This window comes from Notamacropus eugenii, chromosome 4, assembly GCF_028372415.1.
Source record: "Notamacropus eugenii isolate mMacEug1 chromosome 4, mMacEug1.pri_v2, whole genome shotgun sequence".
In the NCBI taxonomy this organism is placed as follows: Eukaryota; Metazoa; Chordata; class Mammalia; order Diprotodontia; family Macropodidae; genus Notamacropus; species Notamacropus eugenii.
The window spans coordinates 84,992,677-85,019,863 of NC_092875.1; the positions used below are offsets into that span (position 1 = coordinate 84,992,677).

The 27,187-nt window shown below is 39.9% G+C and overlaps 1 protein-coding gene across 4 annotated transcripts; it reads left to right on the top strand.

The window, feature by feature from the left end:
• The first annotated feature begins 5,869 nt into the window (after window positions 1–5,869).
• LOC140500236 (uncharacterized) lies at window positions 5,870–26,266 on the top strand. Of its 4 annotated transcripts, XM_072602561.1 has the most exons (8): window positions 5,870–6,142; window positions 14,208–14,294; window positions 14,699–15,040; window positions 17,097–17,210; window positions 23,191–23,307; window positions 23,697–23,835; window positions 24,011–24,088; window positions 25,204–26,266. In XM_072602561.1, the coding sequence occupies exons 1-8, from the start codon at window positions 6,112–6,114 to the stop codon at window positions 25,313–25,315; spliced, it is 1,020 nt and encodes a 339-aa protein (XP_072458662.1). In that variant the 5' UTR covers window positions 5,870–6,111; the 3' UTR covers window positions 25,316–26,266. The 4 variants fall into 4 exon arrangements, with proteins under 4 accessions (XP_072458662.1, XP_072458664.1, XP_072458663.1 ...); XM_072602563.1 differs by lacking the exon at window positions 14,208–14,294; XM_072602562.1 differs by lacking the exon at window positions 24,011–24,088 and having other exon boundaries at window positions 5,871–6,142.
• The last annotated feature ends 921 nt before the right edge of the window (window positions 26,267–27,187 follow it).

Consider the following 27,187-nt stretch of genomic DNA (forward strand, 5'->3'; position numbering starts at 1 on the left):
ATTGCAAGAAAAGAGCGAGCTGAAATGTGTTTGGGAAATTATGTAGTGCTTCAAATTAATCAATCAAGAATTTACTAAGCACCTATTCTGTGCCAAGCACTATACCTGGTGCTAAGGATACAAAGAAAAAAAGGAAACAATCTGTGCCCTCAAGAAGCTTACCTTCCAATGATCCCAAGCTTCTTCCCTAAGTAATGGCCCAATTGTCCTTTTAAGCAGCAATATTCCTTGGTGATACTGTTTGACTACAAATCACAGAATAAGTCTCTGAAGCACTGAAGTTGAGCATTACCCAAAGACTAATGGAAAAGCACAAAGTGGATGGATAGAGATGCTAGCAACACATTAAAAATGAGGAATTATGTAGAAGTGATGTAAATGTAAAAGTGACATTATACAAAAAAAATTATGACTAAAAAGATGGCACACTGATCTTATAGTGAGTGTCAAGTATAGCAGTAGTGTTGTCCAAGTGGAGTCTCTACTGGTCTGGGCAGGATTGTCACTCTCTTTGCCCATCTTTTCTATCTTTGGACAGGACTCTATTTCTTATCAACTTGCTATCTCAGATCCTCCCAACTCAATAAGAATGTTTTTTTTTTTCTAATTGACAACGGAAAAAAATGGGAAGGAAACTGTTGCAACTAATTGTTGGGGGACCCTATCCACTACTTCTGATTCACTCATTCATTATCTAGACTAATTCATGTATGTCCCTTATCTATGCATTGGAAAGCTGTAAAAATGAACCAGAAACAATGAAGTGGGCAGAACTTGGACCTGGAGTCAAAAAGACTTGAATTCAAATTTGGCCCGAGACACTTCCTACCTCTATGAACCTGAGCAAGTTACTTAACTTCAGTGTGTCAATCACCTCACCTACAAAAAGAAGATAGTAATATTATCTTCTTTCTAGGGTTATTATGAGGAGCAAATAAGATATTTGTAAAGTGTTTTGCAAACCTTAAGGCACTACATAAATGCCAGAAATAATGATAATGATAATGATGATGATGATGATGATAGCAGTTATTCTCATTTTCAGCTTTGAACTACCAGCCAGATCATCACTGGGGAAAGAAAAAGAAGAACAGCATAGACTTAAATCTGCCTCTGTCTCGATATTACTCCCCTCTCTCTCCTTTTCTCCTCATCTTTCTCTGTGTCTTCCTTCCCTTCTTTCCTCCCTCTTTTCCTCCCTACCTCCCTCTCCCACCTCTCCCTGGACACTACTTGGTTGACTTTCTCTTCTGTATTTGATCAATCACCCATACTAATCAAGAATGTGATAATTAAGCACATTTTGTCACAATTTCCAACTTGAGACTAAGTAAATAGCACAGCTAGCACGGTGATCAGTTAGGCCCTATTGGATGAGAACATAGATTCTAGAGACCTGAGTCAACACCCATTGTTTATGTCCCATAGGAATTGACCCTGGGCTCTTTGCTCTGGGATTGCCTGATTTCCCATTTTTTCCCTTGTTTTTTAAATTTATTTTTAGTTTTCAACATTCACTTCCATAAAATTTTGAGTTTCAAATTTTCTCCCTCCCCTTTCCTCAAGACAGTGTGCAATGTGATATAGACTCTTATTTATGCATTCATATAAACATATTTTCACATTAGTCAGGATGTAAAGAATGAAAACTAATGGCAGGAACCACAAGAAAGAAGAAACAAAACAAAACAACAAAAGAAAAGGAGAGCAAAGAGTATGCTTCCATCCACATTCAGATTCCAAAGTTCTTTCTCTGGATATGGATAGTATTTTTAATGCATTTATTTATTTTTAGTTTACAACATTGAGTTCCACAAGCTTTTGAGTTTCAAATTTTCTCCCACTATCTCCCTTCTCCCCTTCTCCTCTCTCCAAGATGGCTTGAAATCTGATATAGTCTCTACACATACATTCACAGTAAACATATTTTCACATTAGTTGTGTTGCAAAGAAGAATTAGAACCAATGGAATGAACTATGAGAAAAAAGAAACAAAACAAAAAAGAGAGAGCTGTTTATCATTCTTATAGCACAATAGTATTCCATTACATTTGGATACCACAACTTGTTCAGCCATCCCCCAATTGATGGGCATCCCCTAAATTTCCAGTTTTTGCCACAATAAAAACAGTTGGCATAAATATTTTTGTACATATGGGTCCTTTCCCTGTTTTTATTATCTTTTTGGGATACAGACCTAGAAGTGGTATTTCTGCATCAAAGAGCATGCACAATTTTATAACCCTTTGGTCATAATTCCAAATTGCTATCCAGAATGGCTGGATTACTTTACAATTCTACCAAGAATGCATTAGTTTTGCAATTGCCCCACATCTTCTCCAACATTTGTCATTTTCCTGTTTTGTCATGTTAACCAATCTGATAGGTGTGATGTGATACCTCAGAGTCATTTTGATTTACATTTCGCTAAACAATAGTTATTTAGAGCATTTTTTTCATATGACTATAGATACCTTTAATTTCTTTATCTGAAACTCACCTGTTCATATCCTTTGACCATTTATCAATTGGGAAATGACATATTCTTATAAATTTGACTCAGTTCTCTATATATTTTAGAAATTAGGCCTTTATCAGAGACACTGGTTGTAAAAACTCCCAGTTTTCTGCTTCCCTTCTAATCTTTGTTTCTTTGGGGTTTTTGGGGTTTTTTTAAATTTTTTAAAATTTATTTACTTATTTATCTATTTTTAGTTTTCAACATTGATTTTCAAAAGATTTTGAGTTTCAAATTTTCTCCCCATCTCTCCCTTCTCCCCACCCCAAGACACCAAGACACCATTCCTCAACATATACATGCATTCTGATTACCCTTTCCCCCAATCTGCCCTCCATTCTATCACCCTCTTCCCTTCCTTTATCCCCATCTCCTCTATTTTCTTGTAGAGCATGATAGATTCTGTATCCCATTACCTGCATTTCTTATTTCCCAGTTGCATGTAAAAACAACTTTTAACATTCACTTTTAAAACTTTGAGTTCCAACTTCTCTCTCTTTCCCTCTCCCTACCCATCCTCACTGAGAAGGCAAGCAATTCAATATAGGTTATACATGTGGAGTTATGCAAAAGACTTCCATAATAGTCATGTTGTGAAAAACTAATTATATTTCCCTCCATCCTATCCTGACCCCATTTATTCTATTCTCTCTTTTGACTTTGTCTCCCCCCAAAAGTATTTACTTCTAATTACCTTCTCCTCCCATTTGCCCTCCCTTCTATCATACTCCACACCCCACTTATCCCTTTCTCCCCTACTTTCCTGTAGTGTAAGATAGATTTTCATGCCAAATTGAGTGTGCATGTTAATCTCTCCTTAAGTCAAATGTGTTGAAAGTTTCACTTTTTCCCTGTCACCTCTCCCCTTTTCCCCTCCATAGAAAAAGTTTTTCTTCCCTCTTTTAGGAGAGATAATTTGCCCTGTTCCATTTCTCCCTTTCTCCTCTGAATGTACTCCTCTCACCCCTTAATTTTATTTTTTTATGTCATCCCTTCCTATTCAAGTCACCCTGTGCCCTCTGTCTATATGGATATAATCTCTCCAACTACCCAAATATTGAGAAAAGTCTCAAGAGTTACAAATACTGTCTTTTCATGTAGAAATATAAACAGTTCAAATTTAGTAAGTCCCTTATGATTTTTCTTTCCCATTTACCTTTTCAGGCTTTTCTTGATTCTTGTGTTTGAAAGTTAAATTTTCTATTCAGCTCTGGTCTTTTCATCAAAAATGCTTGCAAGTCCTCTATTTCATTGAATGACCATTTTTTCTCCTGAAGTATTATACTGAGTATAATACTGCTGAGTAGGTGATTCTTAGTTTTAATCCTACTTCCTCTGACTTCTGGAATATCATATTACAAGCTCTTCGATCCCTTAATATAGAAGTAGATCTTGTGTTATCCTGATTGTATTTCCGTGGTACTCAAATTATTTCTTTCTGGCTGCTTGGAATATTTTCTCCCCTGACATGGAAACTCTGGAATTTGATTACAACATTCTTAGGAGTTTTTCTTTTGCAATCTCTTTCAGGAGGCAATCAATGGATTCTTTCAATATTTATTCTACCCTCCAGTACTAGAATATCAGGGCAGTTTTCCCTGATAATTTCATGAAAGATGGTGTCTAGGCTCTTGTTTTGATCATGGCTTTCAGGTAGTCCCGTAATTTTTAAATTGTCTCTCCTGGATCTATTTTCCAGGTCAGTTGGTTTTCCAATGAGATGTTTCATATTGTCTGCTATTTTTTCATTCCTTTGGTTTTGTTTTATAATTTATTGATTTTCATAAAGTCATTAGCGTCCATCTGCTCCCTTCTAACCTTTAAAGAATTATTTTCTTCAGTGAGCTTTTATATTTCCTTTTCCATCTGGCCAATTCTGCTTTTTAGTGCATTCTTCTCTTCATTGGTTTTTTGGATCTCTTTTGTCATTTGGGTTAGTTTATTTTGTAAAGTGTTATTTTCTTCAGCATTCTTTTGGGTCTCCTTTAACAAGCAGTTGACCCGTTTTTCATGACTTTCTTGCATCACTCTCATTTCTCTTACCAATTTTTACTCTATTTCTCTTACTTGATTTTCAAAATCCTTTTTGAGCTCTTCCATGGCCTGAGACCAATTCATATTTTTCTTGGAAGCTTTGGATAGAGGAGCTTTGACTTTATTTTCTTCTGTTTGCATGTTTTGGTCTTCCTTGTCACCAAAGTAAGATTCTATAGTCTGATTCTTTTTTTGGTTTTTGTTCATTTCTCCAGTCATTTACTTGACTTTTGAACTCTTTGTTAAGGAAGATCTCTGCTTCCAGTGGGGATGGGGGGGTGTACTGTCAGCCTCTTGATTCCCCCACAATCTGTGAGCTAGAGCTCCAGAACAGTTGCTGTCTCTGCCTCTGCTTCTGTAGTAGCTCCCTCCTAATCTTTGTTGCATTGGTTTTGTTTGTGCAAAAACTTTTCAATTTAATGTAATCAAAATTATCCACTTTGCATTTCATAATGTTCTCTATTTCTTGTTTGGTTGCCTAGTTTCTCAATAAAGGAATTGGAGTCTCTAATTCTAGAACTGCTTATTATAAAAATGGTTATGTCTCAAGGTCTTGGATTTCCTCAACATGTACGAAAAGGAGTCATATATCAAAAAAAGGTTTTTTTATTCCCACATAAAAATTAGTTTGTTAATTAGCCAGTTCACATTTCACCTCCATTGAGCACAGACCAAATATAACTGACATAATCTTTCCAGCATCCTCTCTCTTTAATATCACCACTTGCCTTGTGACAAGCCCACTTGTGCTATTACTGCCATATCTGCAATGATGCTAACAGACCCTTGCCATCAGCATTCACAGACCTTCTAGGACCTTTCAATGTTTACCTTCAGTGCCAATGCCAATGCTAGAGGAAAAGAAAAACAAACTGAGAGGAAAGGCAATCAGAGGCCTCCAGTGCAAGCCTAGCTAGTTTAAGTCCATGCTCTATATAGGGGTCTAGGGACCTAGAGGATCCTGTGGTACTTCCATTATGCCAGTGTGGGGAAATACTCTTTCTTCCTCTTTCACCTCTCTTCTCCACATGCCGCTACACAGCTTCATAGCTAGAAAGCAAGATAGCCTCACCCAATTCCAGTCCTGCAGGCCCATAGATACTACTGGAGGGCAGTGGCAACTTGGGTGGGTACTGTTCCTTTCCAGAGACACCAGTGAGCTCTGAGGGACCAGAAAAATAAAGTCTGGAAGGGGGAAAGAGAAAGGGAAGTGAGATGGGCTGAAGTAAGTGGGGATGGGCTACAGTCCAGACTTCAGAGCAGGCGCCCACAAAGGATCCTCCCACTTCCCTTGTCTCACTTTTCCTGTTTTTGGGTCTGAGATACCTACTCAGTCACAAAGGAGAGCTAAGGCAACAGAGTCTTTTCCTCTCTTCCTCTGACAAGGAGATATTCTCCAGAGAGCATCTTCTCCCACCCCCACCTACAAGGTATCATAGGGACTGACAGAACAAGTGATCCAGAAATCCCAACCATCTACAAAAATGTGTTGTGACACTGTTGAGCCTCTCTGGATTTGGGGAAGACATCCCTAACCTGGCTCTGGTCCACTTTTTCCAATGCAGAGGCTGCCTTTGGAATCATCACAGGGTAAGTAATGACCCCATACTCACATTCCCCACAGACCTCCTCAGTCAGACACACCCTGATCTTGGTCACAGTCATTGACTCTGTATCCCTGTATAGTCACTATATTCCTGTCAGACACCAACACTGTCTGTTTCCCCATGTCATAATCATTTGCTTTCCCATATTTTTGTCCCTGACACAACCTTAATTCTCCTACTTAGTCCTCCTTCCCCTCCTACTCCTTTTTCTCCCTCTCCTTTTGTTCCTTTTCTTCCTCTGCCTTTTTCTTCTCCTACACATATTAATAATATTGCTCCTTTTCCTCCTAACTTGTGTTCTCTCCTAAGTGTGATAGAGATTGTCCCTTGGGCTCTTTTCTCTTCAGTCCTCATTATTTCCCCACTCCTTAAGATACCGCATTAACTATAGGTGTCAGGGTTTGCTTTTTAGCCACATCTCAAAGTCTGAGAAAGGAACCCTGAAGGCTAAAGAATGAGATTAAAGAAATGCTATATTTCTCTTCTTTTCATTTACCCCCCAAACCATTCTCTGATACTCTCGTAGGCTCTTCCTCCAATGTCTTCATCATGGCCTTTACTTTGCTTCAACTCATGATCTCTTCTAATTCTTTCCCTTCCAACTTCCTTTTCCTCCTCTCCTTTCTACCTTATTATTCCCTCTTCTTCTCCCCTCCCCCTGCTATTTCAGGGGTCTGTCTTCTTCTCCATCTCTACCTAATAGCAGTGTAGCCAATAAGTTCTTGACTTATCTTAATGAGAAGTTTACCCTTCAAAAGGTGGAGAAACCAAAGGAAAGTCTCTTCCACATCACATTATCATTGATAGGGAAGAATAGTTTTCTGGGATGAAAATAATGAAAACTTTGAAGGGTAGTACCACTCTCTCTCATTGTTTGTGATAGAAGAAAGGAAATTCAGGAATCATTTGAAGACACAATAGTAAACAATTCCAAGGAGGAGAGAAAATGGGGTTTGTAAAGAGATTAATTCATTAATTCATATTAATTCATAGTTGTCTTAATTCCCAGCAACTGTTTTAGAGTTATAAGCTAGGAGCAATGGTTAGAAGTTGCCAAGAGGCAAGGTTAAGCTTGATTTCAGGAAAACTCTTCCTCATAATTAGAGCTGACCCAAAGTATCTTCCTTTCTATCTCCCCTGGTGCTGAGTATAAGGCCTTTTATGTAGCTAGCATTCAGTGTACATTTGGCAACTTGAACTTGGATGCTCCAACATGCAGCTGATCCTAGTTCTAGACCTTTTGTCACTAACTGTTACTCTGGGGAACCACACTGCCTGGACTTCCTTAGACTCAGAGGGATACAACCAATGGCAACTCTGAGGGAGGCCACTTGCCCAGAGATCATGGCCTCTTTGTGCTGTACTAGGGGAAGGGATCTTGACCTATAAGTCAAAGAGTATAAGGAACTGCTAGTAGGAAAGTTCTCTCTGCCTATGAAGGTCAGCCACTTAATCTGAGTGAGTTTACCTGGGTCACAAACCTAGTATGGTTCAGAGATAGGACTTCAATTCAAGTCTTTCTGAATCTAAGGCAAGCCCTTTATCCCCTAGTCACTAATTCACAACCGCCTCTCAGAAAACTTTTGTTGTTACTTATTTCACAGGTTTAGGGAATTCACAGTTTGAAAACTACTCCTACTGATCAGCCCAGAAATTCATCTTTTATATTAGAAAACGAACCCAATATACCAGAAACCATCTCTTAGAGACTGCACCCAATGCTGATTTGCAGGGGAATTACTCTACTCCCCTCTGTTTCACTTCCCCTTTAAGAAGAGTTTTTGGCTTCCTCCTTCATCCATATTGAATCTAGGTTGTGGACAAAGTGAACCACATCCTTCTTGTTACATTTTCCAGGCTCAGGGGCCCTTCCCAAGCCTTGCTCATATAAGCTTCTCCTGTGTGCCTCTTGTTCTATACGACAGGCACCTGTGTTTCCAAAGCTACTAGCCTGACCTCTTTTGTATGTGATTTCCTCTCATATACATACAACATACATACACACACACACACACACACACACACACATTGAGTTTATGTTAGGGTGGCACACAAAGGAATTTAGCCCACTCTGAATGGCTCCCCTAGGCTCCAAGTCATGCATTTGTGTAATGGGGAGCAAGCAGCCCAGTGGCGGCACTCAAGACACCTACCTATGACTGCCAGTCACAGAGCTGCCCTTACCTGGATAAGGGACCTCCAATAAGTAACTTTTCCTCTTTGAGCCTCACGTTCTCTCTTGGACAACTTTGTGTAATAGCTATGGGGGTTCAATAGAGGGTTAAGATGGATTGGACTACATGATCTCCAAAGAGACTTCAAGCTCTGACTCCACAGTTCTATGAATGCTCCACAAACAAAACCAGAGGGAGGCAATAAGAGTTTATGAGGCCCTTGTCTAGGACTTAACATGAGAAGGAAGGAAGGAAAGTTTAGGAAGCACCTATTAAGTTTCAGAGTCTATGATAAGCTCTCCATGGGACCTAGGTGTTGGGATTGGTGGAAGACAAAAGGAAACACAAGGCATAACAGGGGAAGAAGAAGTCCAGCTGTCAACTTTTTTTTATAGTGAGACTCAAAATGAAACTTTGAGACTCTCACAGAATGAAACTAATCCACAAACCCTGCGCTAGGAAGACTGGAGCCCCACCAGGACATGCTTGAGAGTCTAGGACCAGGGCTGGGAGACTGAAAAGATTATGGGATTTAAGGATTTAGAAAGTGAGGGAATTCAACAGACTAAAATGGCCAGGTGCCTGAAAGAGAATGAAGACATTTAAGAGGATGAAGGGCCAAAGGAGGTTTATCAGGCCTCTGACTCCAGATTAAGGATACTGAAAGTATGCAGAAAGATCCCTAGACTGGGGGAGTGAGGACTAAGAACCCTTAAGCTACATGCAAGGACCAGACAGGTTATTGTGAACACTAATGCTTTCCTCTTGCCAGATCCAATTGTAACTCCTGGCCTGGCATCACCAAGCTGTTTTCCCCTCCTGAAATCTATTTGCTTGTAGATCTGTCCTACAATATATTCCTAGAACCTTTTTAATTTTTCAGTCTTTGTTACTTATTCCTCCATGTCCTTGGAGCTAGCAAATTTAAGGATAGTGCAGGATAATCTTTGCCTAGATACATGCTCTCATAGCATGATTGCAAAAAATTAGTACCTCCTTCCACAGACGAAACAAAGCAGTGCCAGTCCTTCCAGTAGTGCCCATTCACCCAAGAAAAAGCTATCCATGGTATAAAGAAACCTTACACACTGAAGGAGTTGAGACTCAATTCAGGTTCTCCTAACAAAGAAATCCTATCCAGAGTTGTATACATCCCCATAGGGGAAGCCAAGCCTCTACAAAAACACAAATAATGGACATGCACACACACACGCATGCACACACACACACACACACACACACACACACACACACACACACACACACCACACTCTGAAAAAGAAAAGCCCTACCCTAGACAGAGAAATCCTCTGACAGACAGGAAGACATAAGTCACAACATAACCCCTTCTAAAAGATAGAAGTTCAGCCTTCCTTCCTCTCTTTGCCCTAATTCCCAACCTAATTCTCATTCTCCCTCCTCTCAACCTCTAGACAGAGTGCCAACAAGGGGTGTTCTGGGAGAACAGATAGTTCTGCCACACAAAATCCCTTGCCCACATCAAAGGACCCAGGAGCAGAGACAACTCCCTCTATTAGAACCTGTTGACCTATCCATAGACTGTTTAATCCCATATCACTCACTTATCCTGTCCTCCTCTCTGAGCACTGGGGTGGGGGTAGCAAGATGACAATTAAACTTAATCCTATATATAATGCTTTCAGTTTTACTGAGAGGTTTAATCAGCCTAAATTTGTTGTTTGAGCCACTTATTGATTATCTATAGCAGGGATTCTTAAAGGTGGGGAGAGTTATGGTATTTGTAGATAGATTTTTGGGGTGGAGATTATCCTTGTAATTGGATGGAGAAAATTACTAATTTCTGAGAACATTTCATTTGGGTTTCGAAACATTATGATCCTCACTTCACAAATGAAAAAACTCAGAGTTTACATGACTTATCAAGGATCACACAACAAGCTAACTGTCATAGATAAATTACAAACCAAAATGACACCAGCAACAAGAAAGAGAAGGTTCTTAGAATCACCACAGACTTTCCTGTTAAATCTTCAGGGTCATTTCATCAGTAGATATAGTAGCTGGATCTTGTGATTTCATTGGCATAGGGAACTCCTAGATGAGGATACTCCCATTACTTACGCAGTTCAGCACTTTCTCCAAAATTTAAATTTTTAATCAAGGTGGGATTTGAGTTCTGTCTTTCTGATTTCAAGGACAGCTGCTTTGAGATACAGTAGTCAAAAAAAAAACAATCACAGTAGCACATTGCCAAGAAGTAGTATAATAATTACAATTAAACAATTGTCCATCAGAGTTCCAGGGAACCCACAATGTAACCCCACCAAATCAGTCAACAAGAAGCCATTAAACACCAGCTATGTGCCAGGTGCTATCTTAGGTGCTAGGATTCCAGAGACAAGGAGTCTATAACAGTCTATGAACACTATCCCTCACAATGAGGAAGACAACAAGCACATTTACAAATATAAGCTTCATAAATATAAAGAGAATAAAGGTTTCTAGAAAGAAGGTATCTAACAGACAAGGTAATTAGGGAGGAAGGGCACTGGCAATTGGGAGGATCAGGAAAGGCTTCAACGAGATGATGGTGTTTGTTCTGCTTCTTAGAGAAGTAAAGGAATCTGTTATGTGAAGTTGAGAAAAGGGTGCATTTCAGGCAGGTGGGGGAGGATCGCCAATGAAAGACATGGAGGTAGAAGATGGAGTGCTGTGCATAAGAAACAGAAAAAAGAGTTATTTAACTGTATTGCAGAGTGCAAAAGGGGGAAGGGGTGCAGGTAATGTCCAATGAGATTGGAATGATTGGTTGGAGCCAGCTGTACAGGGCTTTAAAAACTAGAGTTTTTATTTTATCCTAGAGGTATTAGAAAGCCACTGGAATTAGTTGAATAGGTCATTCACATGATGAGACCTGTACTTAACCAAAATTACTCTGTCAGAGTAACACTGGGACCAGAATCATGAAGACTTAAGTTCAAATTCAGCATTAGACAGTTATTGTCTGTGTGACCTTAAACCAGTCACTTGACTTCTATCTGCCTCAGTTTCTTCACCTATAAAATGGGTATAATAATAGCACCTACATCACAGGGTTGTCATGATCAAATAGGATATTTGTAAAGTGTTTAGCATCTTATCTGGCACATAGTTGCACTGTATAGATGATTATCATCTCCTTTTTCCTTTTCTAACAGTGTGTATGGACTGGAATGATGAAAGACTGGAGAGAGGGAGATCAATTAAGAATTTGTTGCAATAATCTGGGCAAGAGGTGATAAGGGTGTGAAAAAAATGGTAGTGGTGTCAGTGAAGAAAAAGTTTCTGATGTAAGAGACAGTGAATGCCCTCGAACACAGCTGTCACACTTGTCTTCCACTCCCTGCCAATTTTCTCTTATCCAGGCTAAATATCCCCAGTTCCTTTGATTAATATTCAAATGGCTTGGTCTCAAGACACTTCTCCACATTTTTGCCCTCATTGGAACTTTCTCCAGCTTATTAGTGTGTTTTCTAATCAGAGAAACAATGTCTAATTCTGGATACTGTGCCTTTCTTAATGTAACTCAAGATCAAATTAGCTTTTATGGTGCTTTAACACATTGTTGTCTCATGTTGTGCTTACAGTTCACTAAAAGTGCAAATGTTTTTCAGATAAACTGCCATCTTACCTTACCTTCTTATTTTGTACCAAGGTAATATTGATTTTTTGAACCCATGTGTAATAGAATTTAAATTTATTTCTATTATTTCACATTTGTTGCTATTAACATTCTTCTTATTAGATTCATCCTAATTGTATATGTAAGAGGTTCTCAAAGTTTTTGGCCTCAGACCCTTTTTACACCCTTAAAAATTACTGAGGACCCCACAAAGAACTTTTGTTCATGTGCATTATATCTATCCACATTGACCATATTAAAATTAGAATGTTATTATTATTATCATTATTATGAAAATAATTTTGACCTAAGAGACCCCTGAAAGTATCTGACCCCAAGAGATCCCCAGACCACTCTTTGAGAACCATTATTCTAAGATCTCCAGAAGCTAAGATGGTGGAGTGATCAGTAATTGCTATCTCCCTCCTTTTGTTGACCTTGAAGAGCCCAGAGAATATCTCCCCAGGAAAAATCCTGGAACAGTGGGAACAGCAGAAGGAATAAACAGTCTCTTAGCCCATGAGTCTAGTAAAAAAGCTAAGGAGGGTCCCTATTGCTGTGGCTGAAGGGGACTAGTGCAGGACTGTAGCTGCCCCAGACAGCCCCACCTCAGCAATCAGGGAGAAGATCCTGAGCTCCAGGGGGGTGAAGCCCACAACCACCAACACCAAGACCACATGCTTGTCTCAGCACCCCAGGGGAATCGGGAAAACACTAGCACAGATGGCATCACCAACCGATGAGCTCACCTATGCTCTAGCTCCTGTGGCCAGATCACCCCTCCCCCACACTTAAAGCAGATAGCTCCAGGGTAACTCTGGGGAAACCCAAAAAGACTTCACCTGGCCTCTGCTTTCCAACACCAGTCAGCTCAGTACCAGGTAAGCTGCAACATTTTAGCTTCTAACTGAAAGAAGCAGAGGTCACAACACACAAAGCCTGAAGTTTTAGGCACAATAACTGTGGGACAGAGCCTCCTGTGCCCTAGATGCAGCAATCTACTTTAAAAGCCAGGAAAGGGTGACCATCATGAGTAAGAAGCAAAGCAGAAAAGACCATAGAATCTTTCTATATGGACAAAGACCAAAACACGAATACCAAAGAGGTCAGCATTGAGACTATACTCCCATCTGAAACTTCAGAAGGGAATATGAACTGGTCTGAAGCACAAAGAAGCATTCTTGGAAGAGCTCAGGAAGGATTTTAAAAGCCAAATTAGAGAAATAGGAGAAAAACTGACAAATTATTTTAAAAATATGAAAAAAATAAATCAGAAGAATTTAAAAGAAAAATTGGACAAATGGGAAAGGAAGTACAAAACCTAAGTGGAGAACTATTATTCTATTCTGTCCAAGATCTTTTGAGGGCTTACGTCAGTCATCCAGTGTATGTCTGGGCACCTAGTTTTATGTCAGCTGACAAACATGCCATCTGTCCCTTTAAATTATTGATAAAGCTTTAAAAAAAAAAACATAGGGTCAAAAAGAAATTCCTGGGACATTCCCCTAGATCCCTGCATCCAAATTAACTTTGGAAATTAACCATTCTTTGAGTCCAATTGTTCAACCATCTCCAAATCCATCCAGTTGTATCATTTTCTACCTAACATTTATTCATCTCCTCCTCAAGTGAAGAATTTTATCTTTTTGCCATACTAAAAATCTATACAAACTATCCTTCCAGGATTCCCCTAATCTACCAGTCATAGTAACCCTATCAAGAAGGGAAATAAAGTTAATCTTGCATGATGACCCATTCTTGATGAAGTCATAAATACTCCGGACAACCACCACAATTTGTTATAGATGTTCTCTTCAATATTCTAGGATTTAAGTACTTTCCTAGGAACTGAAAGCAAGATAATTGGCCTATAGTCTAAAGATCTATCCTCTTTTTAAAAGGATGGGTGAAGGACACATTTACCAGGGTAAAATCTCTGGGACAGAGCTGCCGCAAACTGACAGGCACTGCTTGTGGTGAGCTGAACTTCACTTCACACAAAAATTGAATAACTGCCTGTGGGGCATGTAATAGAGGAGATTCTTATTGGGATAAATGTTGAAGTAGATGACCTCTGAACACCTGCCCACTGCTGATACTCAGTGGGGTTTTGTTTCTGTAAATCCTATGGTTTCTTGAAGTCATGACCAATGCTACTATGACCAGCTACTCCTTGTTCCCATTCTAGTCATTGATCCCTTTTCATGCTTTCTTCTATTTTGCTCTCCTAGGTGTGATGGATTTAATCAGTCTCTCATGCCACTTATTCAGTTTCCTTGTCCCCATTCTCTTCCTTGAGATATCCACATTGGCCTCAGGTATGAATATTTGTTTCCCAGTTCCTTATAATGGGGTATGGATTGAGGGATGAGGCTGAAGAGATTCTATCCCTGCCTCTATCATTCTCCATTAATTCATTTCCTCATTGACTGACATATCAATCCCTCTCTTCTCACATCATTTCCTGGAGTTTTCACTAGTTTATCTTTCTCTCCCTTCTGGAGACTTTTCAATATCTTCACCACTTTTACTAATTTTCCCTTTATTCTTCAATGGGAATCTCTTTCATTCTCTCTCTGCCCCCTCTTTCCTCATTTTCTCTGTTTCCCATCCCACTTGGGAATACTATCCTTCTCCCCTATCTATAGCATAAAGGCTGGCCTCTTGATTCTACTGTATTTCTCTCTAAACCCTGATATCTTCTTCCCAAATGACTGAACAGGGAAATTCTCAGTGACCGGACCTCCAGGACCTATCCAAGTCTCAGTGGGAGAAGTTGCAGAGTTGCCATGTCACCTCTCCCCAGCACAAAGTGCAGAGGACATGGGGGTGGTCTGGTTCCAATCCACTCGGGTAGTACATCTCTATCAAGATGGGGAAGATCAATTTGGAGACCAGGACCCTAATTACCAAGGGAGGACAGAACTAGTGAGAGATTCTATCTCTAGTGGGAATGTCACTCTGAAGATACGGGACGTGAGACTCTTGGATGAAGGAAGATACAGATGTCATTTTGAAAATGGTTTTGATCAAGAGGAAGCTGATGTAATATTAAAAGTCTCAGGTGAGGATCTGGGACCTGGATGGGGATGATAAAGTATAGTATGATCTCTTCCCAACTAAATGCTTCTTCTCCTGCCAAAGAGAGAATACATTTGAGAATTAATTTGCTAAGGGATGGATGATGAAAGGAAAGTCAAGTTTATAAGTCAACAAAAATTTATTAAATTTATTAAATCCTTATTCTGTGCCAAGCCCCGTGCTGAACACTAAGATTACAAATACTAGCAAGAAGAAAAAGACCCTGCCCTCAAGGAGATCACACTCTAATAAAGGAAGACAACACATAAAGGAAAATGAATGTGAAAGAGAAGGAGTGAAGGTAACCCACATGGGACCATGGTGGGGAAAAAGTTATTGTTGAGGGTCATTGTTGAGGAGGAGAAATTTCAAATAATCTCCAGAGGGTGGGTTCCTGGGAGAAAAGAGTAAGAATCAAAGAAGTGAAAAGAATTAAAGGACAAACAGGTGGAAGAGAAAAGAAGGGTTGTAAAAGATTGAACATCATTCTTTCCTGACCAACTTCCTACCTACATTCCCTGATTACCCTCTTCCCTAGGCCAAAGAAGGCCAGCACATACAGTTTCATTCATAGCTAGCAGCACACAAAGGGCATAGGAAATCAGTACTTCCATAACTTTTCTGAACAGGGAACATGTTGGCCTTCAAAGTACTTTTAAAGTATTAGACTAAATCCAGCAGTGCTAATGCTGGAGTACTTGGGGCATGGGTTGGTAAAATTAAGAGAAATTAAGCCAGTTTGTAAACTGAGACTTCTTTCTAATATAAGAAGCATGTAACTTATGCTTTGCTCCATAGTGAATCATTAGAGGGGAAATATTGATTACACTGAAGTAATTTTCTGGAATTAACTTATTATTAAGTATTTGCTAACTAAAGTGTTTTTTATTTATTATTTATTTTTCCTCAGTTACATGTAAAAACAATTTACAAAATTCATTTCTTAAACTGAATTCCAAATTCTCTCCCTCTCTCCTTTGCCCTCTCATTGAGAAGCCAAACAATTCAGTATAAGTTATATATGTATGAAATATATTTCTATATTAGTCATATTGTAAAAGAAAACTAAAGGCCAAAATTAAAACCCAAGAAACATAAAGAAAGATTTTTTAAAGTATTCTTCAATCTGTATTCAGATCTCATCAGTTCTTTCTCTGGAGACAGATAACGTCATTCAGAAAAGTCCTTCAGAGCTATCTTGGATAATTGTATTGCTAAGAAATAGCTATAACTAAAGCATTTTCAAAGAAAATAGTTTGAGAAATATCCATAAATATAATATATCCAGATTTAATCAAATCACTTGACAAGGTTTCTCAGCATGTCCCTAGGGACAAGATGAAAAAACGTGGGATGGATGATAGGCCAGTTCCTTCTTGGGACTGATCCAGGAGAACTTGGCTTTGGGCCTTAGAGATTTCACCTTTCACTGTTTTGTTCACTTTCCTTGATAGCTTAATCACAATTCAAGGTACCAAGTCTCCTGTCCATAAATGGCCCCACTCCTGCTTTATACTCTGAATCCTGAGGTCAACCTCACCATATCCCTTCTTTGGCCACTGCTGTCAGAACTCATAACTGGAGCCCCTTGTCTACTATAATCCACCCCCCCTTCACTTCCTATTATTCTCTGCTCACTATTCAGATTATAAGAATGAACTTTCTTGTATTGCTGAGAAAAGAAAGGAAAATATATAAATTCAGAAATACTCATTGAAAAGAAATCAGTGCAGTCCCTTATGGGATGTTCCTTGACTTCCTAGATATTCTAGCTACAGTTACTCATGGGTCCATAATGATACAAGCTGGCTCTTCCTTTACACTTGGCCATATCTAAACACCTCTTCCTAAACAAAACTCACTTCAGCAGGAGTGTTCCTAAGTCAAGGGAATCATGCACTTTCTGAAGAAAGGTAGTAGCATGTGGAAGAGTAAAGAGACTGCAAGGTTCCTCATCCCAAACACTAGTTCCAGGTCAGAGGAGATTGAGGGCAGGAGATTGCCCTCACTGATGTGTTTTGGTGGTGGTTGTATTTTAGGTGAAGAAGTTAAGCCAGTGTTGGTTTTCTGGATGGTCCTCTTCATTGCATACATAGCTGCCTTCTGGGTACTGACATTTGGCTTTTTCACATGGTTCATCCTGAGATACCAAGGTAATTATGAAAAGAAATTGGGGTAAGGACATTTTTTCTGACCCATCACACTATTCTGGGCAAAGACAGCACAAGTCTTCTAAAACCCTGAGAGTCCTGGGAGCCTGACCTTTACTAGGATCTGGTCACTTACTCCAGTGCATTGCCTTCAGTAACCCTGTGACCTAAACCTTAAATCGGGTAATTCTTAAAATGCCCACTCTTGGGTACGCTTCTTTCTCCTGTACAAATTTGTAACCTTATGACACTACACACTCTGGTCAGCTGGAAACCTCTAAGAGGAGGTGGCCTTCTTATCCATTCTTCTTTTGCCAGCTATCTACTCAGAAAATCTGCTACCTGCTTTGGGCAAAGCTTTTTCTTTCTAAAGGCATTTTCTTTCCCCTTCCTAATCCTTCACCTAGGGGGAGAGGTAGAAGTCTGAAAAAAGGACTATCTTCAACTTCTGGTTTCAATTCACTCAATTTCAACAAAGAAAAGAAGGAGGTGGAGGAAGAGAAGGAAGAGAAGGAGAAGAAGGAGGAGGAAAAGGAGGAAGAGAAACAGGAGGAAAAGGAGCAGGAAGAGGAGGAGGAGGAGGAGGAGGAGGAGGAGGAGGAGGAGAAGAAGAAGAAGAAGAAGAAGAAGAAGAGGAGGAGGAGGAGGAAGAGGAGGAGGAGGAGGAGGAGGAGGAGGAGGAGGAGGAGGAGGAGGAGGAGAATGGTAGACAATTAATACAAAATGTTCTCCAAAAAACCTGCTTTCCAGAATAACTTAAACTAGGTTTAACTTTTTTTTGGGGGGGGGGTCCCCACATGAGAAAGCAGGTGCCACTATCGCTACACTCATCTCTATTCACAAGCCTCACAAATTTACTGGACTGTGAGTTACATGAGGACAGGGCCAGTGTATCTTGCCTAACCTTCATTTCTCCCTCAGTCCAGAGAAAAACACTGTATAAAACAGGTTTTTTTTCGTAAGTGCTTAGTGAATTGAAATTGATTGAATTGAATCAAGGAGTCAAAGATGGTTCTTCTTCATAATTATTTCAACTTACATATTTTATTAGAGTTGGTTTTTTCTTTTCTCAAAAAGCTAGGACAATTTACTTTTTGTCCTGCAAAGTTTTCACTTATAATTTCTTGAAATATAGCTCTGAAAAAACAGGCTTTTAAAAATGGCCAGTAACAGCCCCCAACCCAAACCTCTGTGACTCATTGTTTAGATTTTGATGAGTGAATAGAATTAATAAAATAAATAGCAATTATTTTCTGTTCTGGGCAGAAACTCTAAGGGTCTTCCCCTTTCAGACTGATAATTTTGTTATGAAAAGTTGGGTTATCTTTTGTCTCAATTCTTATCTAGTCCCTAATCATTGAATAAGCATTGCTTCAGACAAATTGAGACATGGGAAAGACCTTAATTTAGAAAGTTTAAAGTCACCTACTGCATCCTTGGCCATCACCAGTCATCTTGACTTTTGTCTTGCCTCTGGACTTGGATGATTCTGGAGAGAGAAAGAGGCTGATGATTTTCCAAAACTCTGCCTCACTTAAATCCAATTCACCTGCAAGTCAAGAGATCACTGACATAATGTCATTGGTCCTCGTTGAGAGCAAAGGGTGAACAACAGCAACTCAGAAAATCTGTGCCTGCTGTGGGCAAGACCCAAAGAGGGTCATAAAGTGTTAGACATGACTGAAAAATTGCTAATCAAATTCTTAAACTAATCAACTAACCTAACCTGGCTTCAGGTTCCTCATCAATAGTCATTAAGCCAGATGATCTCTAGAGTCCCTTCCAGCACCTAATAATCTAATCAAAGACACCTTGAAGGGACCTCCAAGGCCATCTAGTCAAATTCTCATTTACAGTTGCAGAAAAATTAAATGAGATTAAATGATTTGTTCAATATTGCACAAGTAGCAAGTGTCAGAGGTGGGATCTGAACTCATGACTCTAAACTTAGAGCCAATGTTCTTTCCATTGTTCTCTGCTATCTTCTAATCCTAAAGGCCCTCCTAGGCAGCCAAGTGGCAGAGTAGAAAGAGTGTTGAACCTGGAGTGGGAAAATAATCAATTAATCAATAAATATTTATTGAGTACCTACTTTGTGCCAGGCACTGTGCTAAGCCCTGGAGATACAAAAAGAGACAAAAGCCAGTCCCTGCCTTCAGGAGTTTACAGTCTGATGGGAAAGTCAACATGTAAACAAAGCAAGCTAAATACAGAATAAATAGGAAATTATTAAAAGAGAGAAAGCACTGGAATTAAGAAAGAATAGGGAAAACCAGAAATCAAATCCTGCCTCAGATACTTACAAGTTGTATAACCCTGGGTAAGTTACTTAACTTCTGATTATCTCCATTTCCTCATCTGTAAAATAGGGATTTTTTAGCACCTACTTCCCGGGGTTATTGAGAGGAAAAAATATTTTTGAAGTGTTTGAAAACCTTAGTTCTATAGAAAAGCTAGTAAATATTATATAAATACTAGCTAATATTCTGCTGATGAAACCATTCAAGGACACTTACAGAATCATAGAATTAGATTTAGAACTAGAGGGGACATTATAGGCCATCCAGTTCAATCTCCCATTTCACAAAGGGGGAAACTGAAGCCCAAACAGTGACTTGCTCAAACTTACAAAGGTTATAAGTGAAAAAGGGAGTATTTGAACCCAGGTCCCTGACTCCAAGTCTGGTACTCTTCCCACTTTACTACACTGCCTTCTCCTTTTCTGTCCTCTGCCTGCTTCAATTCAAGTGTCCCACCTTCTGCTCTTTCATAGGACTAACCTTTATGCTGCCTTTCAGTTCACACTCTCTCTTGCCTCTGACCCAATGCTGCTTTCCTCCTGGGTCCCCTAAGTAATTGACTGGAGGACTCCTCCTACCCAAGAATCAACACAAGGTCCTGTGAGGATTCTTCGATTGTGGAGACCAGTAAAAATGCCTTCCACAAGTAAGTTCTTATCATCGATACTGGTAGTCAAGGATGTTTTTCTGTATGCAGAAGTCGTTGTTGTTCAGTTGTTTCAGTCATGTCCAGTTCTTCATGACCCCATTTTTGGGATTTCTTGGCAAAGTTACTGGAGCGGTTTTGTCATTTTCCAGCTCATTTTACAGATGAGGAATCAAGGTAAACAAGGTTAAGTGACTTGTCTAGAATCACATAGCTAGTAAGTGTCGGAGGCTGGATTTGAATTCGGGAAGATGAGGCTTCCTGACTCCAACTCCAGTGCTCTATCCATTGTGCTATCTAGTGGCCACCTGCAGAAGCAGTTGCCACCAATTTTGGTTTATGTTCTTTTCATATCTACCTAGGGTTTAAATTACAAAGTAATGCTATTTCCTATTTCATTTCTTTAATCCCAAATTCATTCATTTCCACCACCCTACCCTTCAAGTTTAAGCTCAAGGAAAATATCCAAGCAGAGTTTGTCTCCATTTTAGATTATTATTTTTATCTACTTTACAACTTATTGTGACCAAAAAGGAAAACATTCACCTTATAGTTTAAAATGCATTTACCGTATGAAATTGGAATCACAAAAACATAGTATTTTACTTCAAAATCCCTGCATAACCCTGGAAAAGATCTGAAGATTCTCCCCTTCCTGCTCCTCAGTCAGCAGCTGAGTATGCCCTTGAAACCTGTGTAACATCTCGATTTTCACCCAAGGACAATCATTCCACATATCCAGCCCCACCCTTAGAATTTGTGCTCAGCACTTTACCAGGGTATCTGCACTTTCTCTAGCTGGGTTCCCTCATACCTCTTTGGTATCTCCAATATGATTGACACTACAATGCATATCTAGCCTGGTGGCCCATCTAGGTCCTTGAATGTGTTCCCTCTTTGGGATGTTGCCACAGAGAAGGCCAAGGTCTCAATGCCCAAATTAACCCCTCTCTGGTCTGGCCCTTTAAAGTAGCTGACTCATTCTACTCCAGCAGGGTCCCAGTTAGTGCAAATATTACCTCCTCTGAAGTGGTTCTACGTATTCAAATTTGTGCTCTTTTATATTACATTTAGGTAAAATATGGTAATAGATTCCAGTCCAATGGAAATATACAGTGTAAATTTGAATCATGCTACCACTTCAGGAGTTTCATTATTGTCACTAATCTGGAGCCAACTATATGCCACTCTCATGTTCATTCTTGTGGTGCCTAATCAAGAAGCAGAAGGAAACAATTATGGCTTGGCATAAATCCCAGTAATTTCAAAATGACAATGAGAGAAAACAAGGGAGAAATGCCAGTGAGTTGAGATGAATGTTTTGACCTTAAGTCAATGACATGTGAGATTTTACAGCAACTACCAGTAGTCTGGCCCATCTCTGTCACTCACTCTGCTCTCTGGTCCATAACATCAGCCTAATGCTTTCATCCTATCTCCATCCAAGGATCTCTGCCTCAGCCACTGAAACTCTCTAAGACCTGTCCCAGCTGTCTTAGCTATTCAGGAGTTCAATGACAGTAGTAGTGGCCCATTCTGTTCCCAGGCACTTAGAAGAAATGGAATGTAACAGCAGGCCAGCAGTCTTCCCAAAGGGGCAAGAGTCATGAAAAATTTTGCCATCTTCCAATTTCTCAGTTTCTATCTGAAATTTGTGTTGAGGAAATCCTGTTTTCAAAGTCCTCCTCAGTCTCCTCTGTAGTAGACCCTTGGGCCCCTCTGGCTTATATCAAAATGAAACAGGTTGCAGATTCAGAGTGAAAGCTAACCAAATCTTAGAAGCATACCAACCAAAATGAAGGAGGGAAAAAGATAGTCCTGCTATCTTTTGCCCTGGTCAAAACACAAATTCAATGGTATTTCCCTTCTTGGACACTTTAACATAGCCCATATAAACTCTAGAGATCCTCATTCCAACTTCCATTCTCACTGATGGGTCTCAAGTCCTGAAGGAAGGACTTTAAGGGTACTACAAAGAACTGATGGTTACTCTTTAATGTCATTAGCTTGAGCCCTCTGGTGTACTTCCCCCTCAAGATGATAAGTTTAGAATAAGTGAAGTCAGCCAACCTTAAATAGCTTTTAGAAAGGAGTATTTGCTTAGGTGGTACAAACAGTTGGTACAAAATATTCCCCCCCAAAAAAGTCTGTGACACATTATACAGAATTCAGGAGCAAATGAGCTCAAATTTAGAGAAAACAGAAGATAAAAATGTAACTTACAGATACAAGATACTGGAATTCCTTTTCTCCCATTTGAAGATTATTTAAGAAGAGCCCCATTAGCTTGTCTCCTCTTTGAACCTCCTCTGGCCAAAGGGAGGAGTAAGACAGGGTATGTGAAAGAGACCTGGCAATGACTGAGGTTAAGATGCCCCCTTCCTCATAGGTGGTTCCTCTTCAGGGCTTTTACTGGAAATTCATATTTGCTCCAACATCTGCAGTTCCCTGATTCTGGTTAACTTTTACACAGGACCCAGAGAACATGATAAAATCCTTTATTCTATTCAAATAGAACTCCTGTCTAGTCTTGTTTTACTTTATTTTTCTCAGACTTTCACACTGAGTCTAAGGTAGTTTGATCGAATTTGTTGGTTGGGCATTGTTATCAATCGATCCCACTCCTACACTGGGAAGAATATTGACAAATAGAAAAGTTACAGAAGCTGAGCTGGCTCCCTCCTATTTGCCTGGCTTCCTCACAAGTGCATTTTATCCACAGGGTCATCCTTGCTCAGTCTCAGGTCTTCCATTATACCCCACTCCAGAAACTCCTTAACTTGAAATTCTCTCATTCTTCTTCCTTCTTTAGTAAGAAAGACTCTGATGCACACAGGAACCTAGGGTGACTATTTAGGGGCTCAGAGATGTAGTGAAGATTTCCCTACACATAAGAAGGACATCATGGAGCTCATTTCCATTTTAGGATCATCTTTCTTCCTCTAGGAATATCCCAATATTTCCTAGGGGTTGTGGGACTGTGTGCTGAGGGACCCAGGGGTCACTGTCTTGTGCTAAGAGTGGGGAATTCTTTCAGAATATCTTACTCAGACCAGTCCCTGGATGTGGGAAATAAATGGTATCCTGGTTGTGTCTTGGTCATTTGAAATTGGAATTGCCTTGTATTTCCTGTGGATCCTGCTACGATGCCAAGGTAAGAAAGATGGGTACAGGGATGTCTTTAAATTATGAAATAGTATTAAAGCTCAGTCCCCTCACTACTAGACCCTGAGTCCCCCTGCAGCCCTGGTCTCTGAATACTTTTTTAAACCTCCATTGTGGGCCCACAACTTGTCTGAAGTCTTCCTTAAAGATGGGATCAAGGGGGATGAGTATGGATGGACTCTCAGAGCACAGGGTATCAGGCAATGCCAGAGATCCAGAAGGGAAACTGACTGGAGGCCTGGGAGATCTCAGATCACTGGAAAGAGGGAGGGCAGAAACCTAAAGCACCAACCCACCTAGCTTTAGGGCTGCTGGGCATGGAAGGCCAAGGGCTTGCCCTGACCAAGGGGCAGCTGATGGATCCCAGCGGTTGTGCAGGGTTTTCTCACCAGAGAGAATCTGACAAGCTTGACTGGATGGACTGGGTGACCTTTCTGATCACACTTTTCCTGCCCTGGAGAATGACCACAACACTTTTTACCCTGTTCAAAGGACTGTGCTGCTGTCGAAATCAAAGGTAATTCCAGCTATTCACAGCTATGCATACAGGGATTGGCCTGCCTGGGTCCAACAGAAAACTACGGAAGGACTAGAGTCCTGGAATTCACTTGGGGGGAGGGGGAAGACTGGAGGACAAAGAAAAGAAGTAATTATAGCTGTAATTGGTAATATTTATTTTCACTTGGGACAAGCTGTGAGATTGGTGAGGATCTGACCCTGCAAGGAGAGAGAGAGAGAGAGATGAGGCTCTCCTGGCATCAGGATACAAAGTAGGTACAAAATTCACCCAGGGACAGCCAAGTGAATGTGTGGAGGAAGATGAGTGTTGTAGTAGGATGGGGGATAATGTTCCCCAGAAATGTGCTGCCAGGTCCAATACATTTCCCACTCAGGTACAAGGAATGAAGGAACAGTTGCTCTAATTATATTAGGGGAAGGAAGGGACTCTTGGGAGTGAAATCACTAGGAATCTAGTGAGTTGGATGGAGTCCTTGGAAGATTAAGGGCCTCTTTAAAGGATGGCTAGGTGTGGGGAGGCAGAAAAAAACCCAGAGTTCTGTCTCTCTGTCTCTGTTTCTCTACATCCTTCTCCTCCTTTCACTCCCCCTTCAGTCCTTCCACACCTCTCCCTCTTTCTCCTTCCCTTGTGCCTCTCTACCTGCTCCCTTTGTCACTTCCTCCCATTTCCCTCTCTTTTTCAATTCTCATTTTCCTTCTCTGTCTTCCTTCACCACTCCTTACCCATGCATCCCCCTCTGTCACTCTCTGCTTTCTCAAACAAAAGCTTGATCCCTCATTGAGGTGAGCAACCCTGATCCAAAATAGACTTCCTTCCCTCCCTTGTTTTTAGTTCCAAGGAGGGGTACAAAGGGTGAAAGACCATAATGCTCCTTTTCTTGGTCATTACTCCCTTCCTGCCCTTCCCTGCTGTGCTCTCCAGCCCTTCCACGTCTCTACCTGCCCTAGTCTAAATTTCAGTTAGAGGTTAGTGAAAATAAGGAAGTAATTTTTTTCCCATTCAAGTTCATGGGGTCCTCTGAAAACCCTCCACAGACTTCTTGGAGGTTCATGGACCCCAGTTGAAGAAGTAATGATTCAGAGGCTAGTAAGATCGATCTGTCTCTGGGCCTGCCAGGTGGGGGTGCTGCTGCCAAGTTGGCAGACAGTGGTGCCACATAAGACCATTAAGTGCCCTTCCCCAGGGCTGTCACTTTAGTTTCAGACCAACCAACACACAACCCCAACAAAGGGGTACCAGCAGAATTGGAAGTGAGGTTTAAAGTGTCAATCAGTTCCCTGAAGTTCTTCAGGCAGCTTAGGAATACAAACCACCAATCCCTACACTCAGGCACCAATCTTGTCTCAAGAAACTTTACCTCCCCAGGTTGCTGCCAGGATCTGAGAGAAGCCCCAAGTCCAGCCCCCAAAGTCTCTGCTCTGTGGATCCAATGGCTGGCTGTAGGATCACAAAGGCAACCTTGGAAGATGGTCTCTGACCCTGAAGAGACTGGAAAGCCCTTCCGTACGTGCTTTCCTCAAGCCATGGCAGCCAGTTAACAAAACACCTCTGAGGTACTGCCTCATATCTATCAGATTGGCTAACATGACAGAAAAGGAAAATGACAAATGCTGGAGGGAATATGGAAAAATAGGGACAGTAATGCACTGTTGATGGAGCTGTGAAATGGTCCAAACATTCTAGAGAACGATTTAGAACTATGCCAAAAGAGCTATAAAATTGTATATCCTTTGCCAAGGATATGAGTCAGCCAATCAGCTACCAAGTCTATATCCCAAAGAGATCAAAGAAAAAGGAAACGGACCTATATATTCAGAAATATTTGTAGCAGCTCTTTTAGCAATTGCAAAGAATTGGAAATTGAGACTATGCTCATCAACTGGAGAATGGATAAACGCTATAATATATGATTGTGATGAAATACTATTGTGATATAAGAAATGACAAGCAGAATAGTTTCAGAAAAACCTGGAAACACTTAAATAAACTAATCCAAAGTCAAGTGAGCAGAACCAGGAAAACATTATACACAGTAACAGAAATAGTGTACAATCATCAATTGCAAATGGTTTAATTCTCCTCAGCAATACAATAATCCAAGAGAATTCCAAAAGACTTATGGTGGAAATTGCTATCCACATTCAGAGAAAGAACTGATGGAATCTGAGCACAGATCAAAGCATACTATTTTAACTTTCTTTAGGTTTCTTTTCATGGTTTTTTCTTTTGTTCTGTTTCTTCTTTCACAACACGACTAATGTGGAAATATGTTTTATACGATTACATGTGTATAATATATATCAGATGGCTTGCCATCTTGGAAAAGGAGGAGAAAAAAAATGGAACTCAAAATACTGTAAAATAAATGCTGAAAATTGTCTTTACATGTAATTGGAAACAAATAAATATTATCTACATTTCTTTAAAACTGCATATCTTTTGACTGAGCAATAACACTATCAGGTCTGTATCTCAAAGAGAAGAGAGAAAAAGGAATAGGATTTCTACGTACAAAAATATTTCTAATAGTTCTTTTAGTGGTAGCAAAGAATTGGAAATTGAGGAGATGCCTCATTAGGGAATGGATGAACAAGTTGTGGTATGTGATACTGATGGAATACTATTGTGATGTAAGAAATAATAAGCAGCATGATTTCAGAAAAACCTGAAAAGATTTAGTGAACTGATACAAAGTGAAGTGAGCAGAAACAGGAGAATATTGTATACAGTAATATTAATATTGCAACAGTGATCAACTGGGAGAAACTTACTCTGATCAATGCAATAATTCATTTCAAAATGCTATCTACATTAAGAGAGAAAACTGATGAATTCTGTGTGAAAATTGAAGCATCATTCTCTTTCACCTTTATTTTTCTTGCTTTTTTGCAATGAAGATAATATGAAAATGTTTTGCATGATTTCACATGTAGAATTGAAATTATATTACTTTCTCAATGGGTGGAGGAGGAGTTAGAAGGAAGGAGAGAATTTGGAACTCAAAATTTTTTAAATGAATGTTAGAGTATATTTTTAAAAACAAAGAAATAAAAGTTCCTATGGTGGGGGAAGCAGGAAAGGCACACACTTGGCAACATCCTATCATGGTTTGTCCAACTCACTAGATTAGGGGTCAAGATCAAGGGGCTAATACTGGGTAATACTGAAAGTAAAAGTCTGCTAAGAGAATTTGAACCTATATTTCAGGAACAATCCTGTCATGCATGACATAGAGATGGAGGCTCATTCCTCAACTGATACCTTTCCCCTTCTTACTCAAAGCATTCTGAAAACAATAGAGAAAGAAATGTGGGACTTGGAAGGAATTATGTTCTCTAACAGACCCTGA

What these genes read in the sequence shown, in the direction of transcription:
- LOC140500236 (XM_072602561.1), top strand. Translation starts at nt 6,112, where the DNA reads ATGCAGAGGCTGCCTTTGGAATCATCACAGG. An exon ending in TGTAATATTAAAAGTCTCAG is followed by an intron (nt 15,041 to 17,096) that starts GTGAGGATCTGG and finishes GTTGTATTTTAG; the next exon opens with GTGAAGAAGTTAAGCCAGTG. An exon ending in TGCTGCTGTCGAAATCAAAG is followed by an intron (nt 23,836 to 24,010) that starts GTAATTCCAGCT and finishes ACTTGGGACAAG; the next exon opens with CTGTGAGATTGGTGAGGATC.